The sequence below is a fragment of the Gekko japonicus genome, unplaced genomic scaffold (genome assembly GCF_001447785.1).
Source record: "Gekko japonicus isolate JY-2015 unplaced genomic scaffold, Gekko_japonicus_V1.1 scaffold2011, whole genome shotgun sequence".
NCBI lineage: Eukaryota > Metazoa > Chordata > Lepidosauria > Squamata > Gekkonidae > Gekko > Gekko japonicus.
Window position 1 is genome coordinate 326,494 of NW_015169843.1, and position 9,883 is coordinate 336,376.

Consider the following 9,883-nt stretch of genomic DNA (forward strand, 5'->3'; position numbering starts at 1 on the left):
TCTCCTTCTCCTTCTCCTTCTCCTTCTTCTTCTTCTTCTTCTTCTTCTTCTTCTTCTTCTTCTTCTTCCAGCCACTCCTGCTCTTTCAAAGGCCTCCGGCCTGCCTGGCGGCTCCTCCCCCCTCCCCTTTGGGGCCTGGGGCTGTGAGGCGTGTGAGCCCATCCAGGAGCCCTCACCCCTGATGATGGGAGCAGCTCTGGGGGGTGGGTGGGTGAGGACAGGGGTGTGCCCTCTCCCAGGGGACTGGCTGTTCAGGGCTGTTGTCAGCTAGCACTGAGGGACGCTGGGTCTCGGTCTCTTCTGGATCGCAGGCAGGATACTGGTGGGGCATCTGTGCCAGGTCAGGGGAGAAGCAAGCCTTGTGGATCTCTGCAGGCTTTCAGCAGCGAGATGTTTGAGCCAAGGAGTCGGCCTCAAGGGCTACACAAGTGGGAGTCTGGCAGGGCAGAGCCAGGGCCAAACCCTGGGAGTCAGGCTGCCCGTGGGAGGGGGGCTGTCACTGCTGCTGAACACGAACGCTCCAGAAAGGGGGAGGGGGGCTCTCCATGCTGTCCTCTCATCCCCCCCCCCGTTCCTCCCCCTCCCCCTCATCAGAGTGCTTTTTGCTGGCGTTTTAGAAAAGTGGTTGCAAGTATCCCACTGGAGTGCGAGGGCACTGTAATAATGGCACATCTACTGCTGAGAAGAGAAGAGGCGCAGAAGCAGAGAGAGAAAACAGGCAGAGAGCCTGGAAGGCAGGCAACTATGTGAGCGTGTCAGTCAGAAGCCCCCAACCCCAAAACTTGCAGTTTGGGTGGGGGCAATGCAAAGCAAAGCCTCGGTGAGGAAGCGCACCCTAGAGGAGACCTCCTGGTGCCTGCTTGCTGGCGAGCCGGAGGCCAGGCCATTCCAGGTCAGGTTGCCAGGCCCTTCCTCCGCCCCAGCAGGGGACTTTGGGGGGGGGGTCCTGGAGGGGACAGGGATGTCCTCTATGCAGTGATGTCACACAGATCACATTGGGGACGCACCTGAATCCCAAGTGGCAAATTCACCCCTCTGAGTTCAGGCGCGCAAGGCCTCTGCTCCTCAAAAATCATTTTAAAAGACCCTTTAAATGCCTTTCTGAAAGTGGGGGCTGCACACGCCTAAACTGCAGCGGCAAATCCACTGCTTGGAGGTCAGGAGTGGGGCCAGCAGCCTTTTCTTCTCTTGCCCTCGCGGTTCTCGGCCGCCTTCCATCTTATGAGCTGTCGGCAGTCCTTGTGGTTTTGTCCGTGTTGACATCGTGCAACATCTTTGTGTGATGATATCACCAGTGCTCAGAGCATAAACCGTTGCAGCTAATCAGATTGAAGAACGGGCGATGTGGCGCCCAGCAGCGAGAGCACCCCAAGAAGTTGGGGGGGGGAGGGGAGGAGAGGCAGACAGCATCAGAACAACTCGATCGTTTGGCAAGGATAGCATTGGGGAGGGGGGCTCTGTGCTGCTTTCAAAACAGAAGCCTAAATGAGAGATTATTTGACTCAGCTCTAATATGAATCTTCTTGTGGATGGGGCAAAGTTCTCTGAGGCCGCGGGTATAATCTTCCTCTGTCGTATGGGCATATTTCAGAGCACAAGGTAGAGATACGAAATGGAAGAAATGTGTGGTTATTTTTACTTATGTCAAATCCAGGCCTCCCCCCCCCCCTTATGCGCAGACACAATATTGTCCCCAGGCCTGTGTGAGGTTTTTCATCAAACTAAAGTGATGCAGCACTCACTGATTTTATCACCCTGTGACTGGCCCGTCCCCCTTGACCGCTAGAATGTTCACGAAGGTTCCCGGACCTCACAGCCGCTTGGCGGGTGGCTCTGGGAGGGGAGCATGCAGGCTGCCCCTCCACCCATCCAGGAAGGAGCATTTTTTTAAAAAAACAAAACAAAACAAAATAACCTGACAACAAAAAAACGTTTCCTGAACTTTTTCAGTCCCAAAGTTTGGGGTTTTTTGGTTGTTGTGTATTTTCTCATGCAAAATCTGGAAATGTAAATTAGGGCTGCTTTAGAGAAAAGTAAGTTTCTACCAAATCACACACACCTAACTTGGTTAAGATTTCTCTATGATTGAGTAGCAGAAAAAGAGTTTATGATACCATGCAGCTGTTGGAGGGGAAGGCAGAGGAATATTGGGCTGAAAACCATCACAGACTTTGGGCATTCTCTTTTTCCCCTGCTGCCCCAGCTCCTGCAGCCCAAAGGCCTTTGTAGACACAGATACACCTCTGCTCTTTAGGACTCAGATCCTTAAATCCTGCAGAACTCAGAATCTGGACTCCAAGTGGATTTCTGTATACAGATTTCAGTTCCTCCAAATCTCTTCTAGTTGGTTTGCTTTTATACTTTGAGAACGTGTTCCTGGAGCCTTCAGGGATTTCTTTCCACCCTGGCTTCCCAGCTGAGGGCCCAACAGCCTGCACACCATTCTGAGGCATTTTTGGTTCATGCAAAGGGCTGACCTGGCCTTGTATGTCGCCCCATCCCCCCCCCCCCCCACGGTATCAGCCAGTGATTCTGGGCAGCTCCATTGTTCCAGGGGCTGGCTGGTCATGGTGGGATGACGGATCATCTCACTTAGGAGCTGCAGTCTGGCTTCTGAGGACCCCTGCCCCCCCACCCCGGAGCAGGACCACAGTTGTTCGATAGGTGGGTGCACCTTCAGAAATATGCAAGGATCCTTCCCAGCTTCCCTTTGACAAAAGTAGCTGTTTACCTTTTCTCCTTATGAAAATTTAGGCAAGACATGCAGAAATGTTCCACCTAATTTGTGTGCCAGAGAAACCTAGTATCATGGCCCACTCTTTGGAACAGTAAGTACACATTGCAGGGACGATTAAAGAGCACTTGGCATTATTATTATTTTTAACAAAAGTGTTAATACGTTAATTAATACATTATTTTTGTTGTTGTTGTTCCAGTCGCACAGTCGGGTCCGACTCTTCGTGGCCCCATGGACCAGATCACGCCAGGCCTTCCTTTACGTTATAAGAAACTTTAATTTAGTCGTTTAAGTCCATTGTTTTCAGGTTTTCCCTATTGGCCTCTGAGGCCTGACTTTCTTCGCCATCCATAGCTCGTCCCCTCCTGCCTTTCTTCGCCATTCGTAGCATCTTAATCTTACCCTGGGGGGCTCAGAGGCTGACAGTCTTTTTGGGGAAAGGTCTAGAATTTCTCTTCCAACAATTAGGAAACCAGTGCTTTTGGATAGGCTTCTCTTTTCTCTCGTCTCCCTCCTGACACAGATTCCCCCCATAACAATTGGGCAATGGTCGTGGTTTCCTCCAGGAGAACTGTCTCTCTCTCTTTTTTCAAGGAAGGGGGGAGAGGAGCGTTTGTGAGCAATTTGGTCCTACTTTGGTTGGCTGCCATCTCGGTAGGCTTCTGGAACGTTCAGCTCCATGTGCATGTTTGCCCTATCACAGACAGACACACACACACGTTCTCTTCACCAGCTTGTGGGCCAGAGAGGGGCATTGTGTCCTGCTGTGTCCCACAGGCTTTGTGGCCAGTCCACACAATCCCTCTGAGGTGGCAGTGGAGGCTGTGGCCGTCTGAAGACCTGGGGCTGCAGCTCCGTCCCAGGTCACGCTCTAGAAGGCTGCAGAAACGGTGGCAAGCATCTGGAGAGTTTTGTTGTTGTTGTTGTCCAGTCGCACAGTCGGGTCCGACTCTTCGTGGCCCCATGGACCAGATCACGCCAGGCCTTCCTTTACGTTATAAGAAACTTTAATTTAGTCATTTAAGTCCATTGTTTTCAGGTTTTCCCTATTGGACTCTGAGGCCTGACTTTCTCCTCCACCCGTAGCTCGTTCCCTCCCTGGCTGTGGGCATTTTAATCTTACCCTGGGGGTCTCAGAGGCTGACAGTCTTTTTTGGGAAAGGTCTAGAATTTCTCTTCCAACAATTAGGAAACCAGTGCTTTTGGATAGGCTTCTCTTTTCTCTCGTCTCCCTCCTGACACAGATTCCCCCCATAACAATTGGGCAATGGTCGTGGTTTCCTCCAGGAGAACTGTCTCTCTCTCTTTTTTCAAGGAAGGGGGGAGAGGAGCGTTTGTGAGCAATTTGGTCCTACTTTGGTTGGCTGCCATCTCGGTAGGCTTCTGGAACGTTCAGCTCCATGTGCATGTTTGCCCTATCACAGACAGACACACACACACGTTCTCTTCACCAGCTTGTGGGCCAGAGAGGGGCATTGTGTCCTGCTGTGTCCCACAGGCTTTGTGGCCAGTCCACACAATCCCTCTGAGGTGGCAGTGGAGGCTGTGGCCGTCTGAAGACCTGGGGCTGCAGCTCCGTCCCAGGTCACGCTCTAGAAGGCTGCAGAAACGGTGTCAAGCGTCTGGAGAGTTGTGATCTTGAACTATGTCCGAGACATTTCGACACACTTGCGAGACTAGTTAGTCCCCATACCAAAACGCCAGCCTGGGTTGTGATGGTGAAAACAGGAAAAGAGAAAGAATTGTAGGGGGGGGGGGCTGCTTTCCAGCTGAGATACCAGCACCGTAACTAAGATTTCTGCACCGGGGGAAGGTCTCCGTTGGGCTTTCCCTCGACTGGCCTTCTGTGTGAGCGACTGAGGAAATCTGGGGAAAGGGTCCCACTGGGTTTTCTCTCCTCCCCCGCCCCACGTGGCTGACTGGGCTTCAGTCCGTGGGCTGCAGGCTCAGGACCCACGGAAGCCCCTCGCCATGGCCGCCTGCCCTCAGGGACCTGCCCAGCCCCTCAGCATCTGTCTTCCCGTCTACAGAGCCGGGGAAAGGCCAAAGTGTTCCAAGCTGGAAAGGGAACCTGATTTAATCGTTCAACATGATTTTCGTGAACCAGCTGCCAGCACTTCTCCCAGCTCCCCGTGTCTGTTCGCTGCCCCTGCCCAGAGGCTGTGTGAGCAGAACGTGGCTTCCCACAGGCCCTGCCTGGGCAGACACACCCCTGCTCCTCTCCTGGTCTCTCTGCACAGTTGCAGGCCTTGGTGCTGTCTCAAGGCTGGGAAATCTGAAGGGTCCCCAAATCTCTCTCCAACAGACTCCACTCCGTGTTGAGAGCCACAGACTGATTTTCCTCTCTGTCTTTGCCCTCTGCTTGCATTCCAGCGGTGCAGGAAGAGAGGCAGCGGGGGAAAGACCGCAACGAGAACGAGGTCGAGTCAACGAGCAATGCAAATGAGGACATGCCTGTGGAGAAGATTTTAGAAGCCGAGCTGGCAGTGGAGCCAAAGACGGAGACGTACATCGAAGCAAACATGGGCCTGACTCCAAACTCGGTAAGGAAACAAATGCCAACACGGCTTCTGCTGGCTGCTCCTTAGACAATTTGAAAAATAATTAGACAAAATAAGGATGATCAGTCTGTCAGCAACGATTGGCTATGGCTGTGAAGTGGAACTTCCAGGTGTTATGGCAGTGTACCCCTGAGTACCAGGCACCAGGGCAAACGAGGCCTGCCTGCCTGCCTTGCTTGGACTGACCTCTGGAAACACACTGCTTCATGAGGCGGCTCTCTCTCGCCTGAGGCAGCAGGGCCGGTCTGAGCCCTGGGCTGAGGGAGGGGAATGCAGCCCTGAGGCCTGGAGCAGGGCAGGAGATCACCTCACCCAGCAACCTCTGGAGGGGGGCCTGGCAGGACATCCTGGGGCTGGTCCGAGTGCACCAGCAAGCCTCTCTCAGCCAGATCTGGTTATGGCTGGAAGAGGCCTTTGACCTGGGCAGAGTGACAGGACTTGGAGGGAATGCTGGCTTTCTCAGCGTTGCGCTTGAGGTGCTCAGTGAGCCTGCCTGCTGGGCAGTCAGCAAGAGTGTTCTGGGGAACTAGCAGGTGAGCTGGGGAGGGTGTTCTCTGTACCTACCCACCTGCCTTGTATCCGGGACTGGATTTCCTGTTGTCAGGGCTGTTTTGGGGCAGGAACGCACAGGAACGGAGTTCCGGCTGGCTTCAGAGTTGGCCACGTCCACTACAGCCAAAACCTCTGCATGCGTGGCTACGGAGGGAAGGCCTGGAGAGCGACCCCACCCCCCCGGCGACTCCGAGGCGGGCCAGCCGGGGGGGGGCTGGAAGGATTGGGGAGGCATTTGAATGCCTCCCCGTGCCTTCCCCGGTCTGTCCAAGGGCTGGGTTTCCCCGGGCCAAAAAAAGTGGGGCGCCTGGGCAAGCCAAGGGAAGGCACGGGGTGTGGCCTAATAGGCTAGTGAGTTCCTGCTGTTGGGTGTGGCCTATTATGCTAATGAGCTCCTGCTGCACTTTTTCTACAAAAAAAGCCCTGCCTGTTGTCAAGACCACTGGGCCCCGTAGAGGGCTCTTGGTATTGCAGTTAACGTGTTGGTCTAGGATCTGGGAAACTCGGGTTTGAATCTCCACTTTGCAGTGGAAGATTGCTGGGTGACTTTGGGCCAGTCACCCACTCTCAGCCTAACCAACCTCACAGGGTGGCTATGAAGATTAAAGTGGTGGAGAGGAGAACAGCATCAACCTCTTTGTGTGGGGAGAAAGGCAGGGTATAAATAAAACAGATAAATAAAGGAAATAAACGAAACCTTTGCAGGAGGACAGTGGGTGGCTGACGCTGCTCTCCGGACAGCCCCCCCCCCACACCTTCATGTAGGGGGCTGCATTTCACAAGTGTGAGACCCCCCCTTTCTTCCCCCGCCCCGAGCCCCTCGGTCCAACAACCACAAGGGAACCCTGAGCTTGCTTTGCCTTGCAAGAAGACGGACAGTATGACATGGCCCGCGGCTGGCACTTTGGACGGAGCCGCTCTTGAGATCCAGGATGTTTTGAGGGACATGTGAGGAGGGGAAAGGCTGCAATGAGAACACAAGCTTAGGTGAGGAGGAAAAAGGCCTGACGAGGAAAGGAGCCAGAACAAACGGCCTCATCTGTCTCAGACCTCCTCAAGCCAATCACATGTGGCTCCCTGCACAATTCAACCTTCGCCTCTCAATGGAGGCCTGCCGAAGTACCATTTTAGCACCACAATGGTTCCAACAGTGAGATCAATCACTGGCTGTGCAAGCATGATCCGTGGGGAGGGGGGGGTGGCACTCCAGTAAGGGAGAGGGTGTGCGTGGCTACAGAATCCCACAAGAAGAGTGGCTGCCACAAATAGTGGGGTGGGAATTGGCCTCTCGTTTGTGCCTTCGTCCAATCAAGACTTGATGGCTGGCTGTGCACCCAGCCTGGAGTGGCCCCGGAAGGGTCTTCGGGAGCTCTGGGCTGGGGCAGAATGCAGTGCCCCCCCCCAATGAGATGCGTTGTGGGGGCCTGTTACCCCCCCCTTCACAGTTTGGGTGGGCTTCCCGTGCACAGCCAGTGTGGTGTATGACATGGGCTGCGGCTGGAACTTTGGACGGAGCCGCTCTCCCTCTCTCTCTCTCTCTCTCTCAGCTTAGCCTACCTCTCAAGGTTGTTGTGGTGGTAAAATAGACTTAGTTTTTTTCCAGGAAGGGTCCAGAACACAATTGGAACTAGTGCACTTAGAGAAAAGATGAGGTTCCACTGGGGTGAGCAGGAGGAGGCCAGGGCGCTTTGCGTTCCTCTGGAGAGCAGCTTCCCAGGGACTCCTTGCCCTCCTTGTGTTGTAAGGTGGTCCAAAATCACACATGGCTCAGTGGAAGAGCATCTGTTTTGCACCCAGAAGGCCCCAGGTTCAGTCCCCAGCATCTCCAGTTAGAAGGATCAGACCACAGGTGATGTGAAAGATCTTTCTCTGACTGAGACCCTGGAGAGCTGCTGCCAGTCTGGGTAGGCAATACTGCCCTTGATGGACCCAGGGGGGTCTGTTTCAGTAGGAGGCCGCTTCATGTGCCTGCTGGCCAGTGCCCTGCTTCCCATGTGTGCATTCTGTGTGCCAGTGGAATGCCAGGAATCCAGGCCCCCAGGGTGCTGGGAGGGGGGGGGCTGAACCCGTAGGCCTCTCCCTCAGCAGGTGCTGAGTTCTGCCTCACTGCTGCCCTCTGCTGGAGTGCCTGGGCTTTGGGCATCTCCTGGTGTCAACTAACCCTCAGTACAATTCTGACCGTTCTCATGGAGAAGTCTGGCTGGGCTGGGCTGCCTTTGCAGCCAGAATATGGAGTCTCTGCATTCTGGAAGGTGCTTCCCAGCACTCCTTTTCTGGGGGAATCAGGCAGCGGAGATGTCCTTTCAGTCTGCCGTGCGTTTATCCTCTGGTGCAAGGGGGTCTTTTTTTGTCAGATGGAAGAGGGGCAAGAGACATCCGGGGAGGGGCCCAGGTGCAAAGGAGGCCAGTCTGGGCTCTGGTGCTTGGAAGCATTGCAGAGAAGGGGGAGTTGCAGCTTTTCTCTTCCCTGTGTGACACGCTTCTTTTCCTTCTGCATCGCAGAGAAAGTTGTCCAGGGGCCTTGTGGTCCTCTCTGCTCTGGAGTAATCTGAAAGTGATGTGCTCTTAAGATTTGGAAAGAGGGGTGGGAGGGAGCCAGGATACCTGTGCTGGTTCCCCAGCGGTCAGTGGGATTTCTTAGATCCAGGGGTTTTTTTTTCCCCGGGGGACCGCACCAAAACAGAGTTCCAGGACCACTTTGACAAAATTATCTTTAAAATGTTTGAAAGTTCGTGAGTTTTCAGTATGCAGATTGAAAACTTCATTTCCCTCTTGAGAGATCCGGCACCTCCTTTTCAAAAAGAAGAAGAAGAAGAAGAAACGTGATGGCACCTAAATGTGTTCCTCTGGAGCAAGTATTGACGGCCGGCCCGGTCCTGTGCTGTTGTCGGCTGGGATTCAGTGGTAGCCTGCCCTCCACACAGGGACGTTCCATTTAGTTCCCAGGACTCATAACCATCCCAAATCAGGATATCTGTTTACTGAGCCCATTTTGCCATGAAGCGCATAAAGGCATGCAAAATAAATCTATACCTCCAGTTCCATTTCCTTGTCTTTCCTCCTCAGATGCTTTGCAGTCTCTGCTCCTTCCTGAGTTGTGAGCAGATCTTTTTAAGCATGGAACTGGAGTGCTGCGTCTCCTGCCGCAAAGCGGCTGTTTTTCATTACTTCCTAGTATTTCAAAAGGGAAGAACTGTTTCCCTCCCGTAATGCTTTCCATTGTTGCGGTTTAGTGAGGAACAAGACTCTGGGCACTCCTGCAGTGCAAACCTCAGCACCCCCTAGAGGAGGCAAGGGAGCACCCCGTAATTCTCCGGGGTCTGTCTCCGGTGCCTCTTGCTTCCAGAAAGAAAAGCCAGTGGGCAGAAGATGATGGACATGGCTGCTGTCTTGAAGTATCTGAAGGGCTGTCACTTAGAGGAGGGCAGGGAGCTGTTCCTGTGGGCGGCACAGGAGAGGACACACAAGAATGGGTTTAAATTAAGGGCGGGAAAGTACCACCTGGATATTATGGAACACTTTTTAACAGTAAGCGTTGTGCCACAGTGGAATCAGCTGCCTAGGGAGGTGGTGAGCTCCCTCTCCCTGGCAGTCGTTAAGCAGCGGCTGGACACACAGGTGTCAGGGATGCTCTAGGGCGGCTGATCCTGCACTGAGCAGGGGGTTGGACTAGATGGCCTCTATGTCCCCTTCCAGCGCTCTGTGATTCTAAGATCTGGGTGGGTCTTGGTCTGATCCAGCAGGGCTCTCCTGGGACTCTTACGGAACCTTGGTGGGAGCTGAAAAGTCCATCACGTCCTGTTCAGAGACCTGATTAGGGTTCCTCGTTGCTGACGGGGGACTTCGGAGGGCGTTTCTGGAGGGGTTGGGGACATCCCCAATGCGATCACGTTGGGGATAGGTGCCCCGCACACTTGGATTCCAAGCAGAGAATTGCCACTGGAGTTCAGCCCCTCCCCCCCCCGCTTCTTGCAAGCAGCATTTAAAGGGACCCTTCAAGTGCTGTTTGCAAGTAGTGTGGGGGCGTGGGAAA

At 54.0% G+C, this 9,883-nt stretch overlaps 1 protein-coding gene across 3 annotated transcripts in view; it reads left to right on the forward strand.

Moving 5' to 3' along the window:
* The window catches only part of RXRA (retinoid X receptor alpha), a 129,024-nt gene that overhangs the window by 110,009 nt on the left and 9,132 nt on the right, over nucleotides 1-9,883 (forward strand). For all 3 annotated transcript variants that reach the window (XM_015417319.1, XM_015417320.1, XM_015417318.1), the window contains one exon: nucleotides 5,111-5,280. In XM_015417319.1, the coding sequence (XP_015272805.1) occupies nucleotides 5,111-5,280 (170 nt within the window). The remainder of the gene's footprint in view (nucleotides 1-5,110; nucleotides 5,281-9,883) is intronic.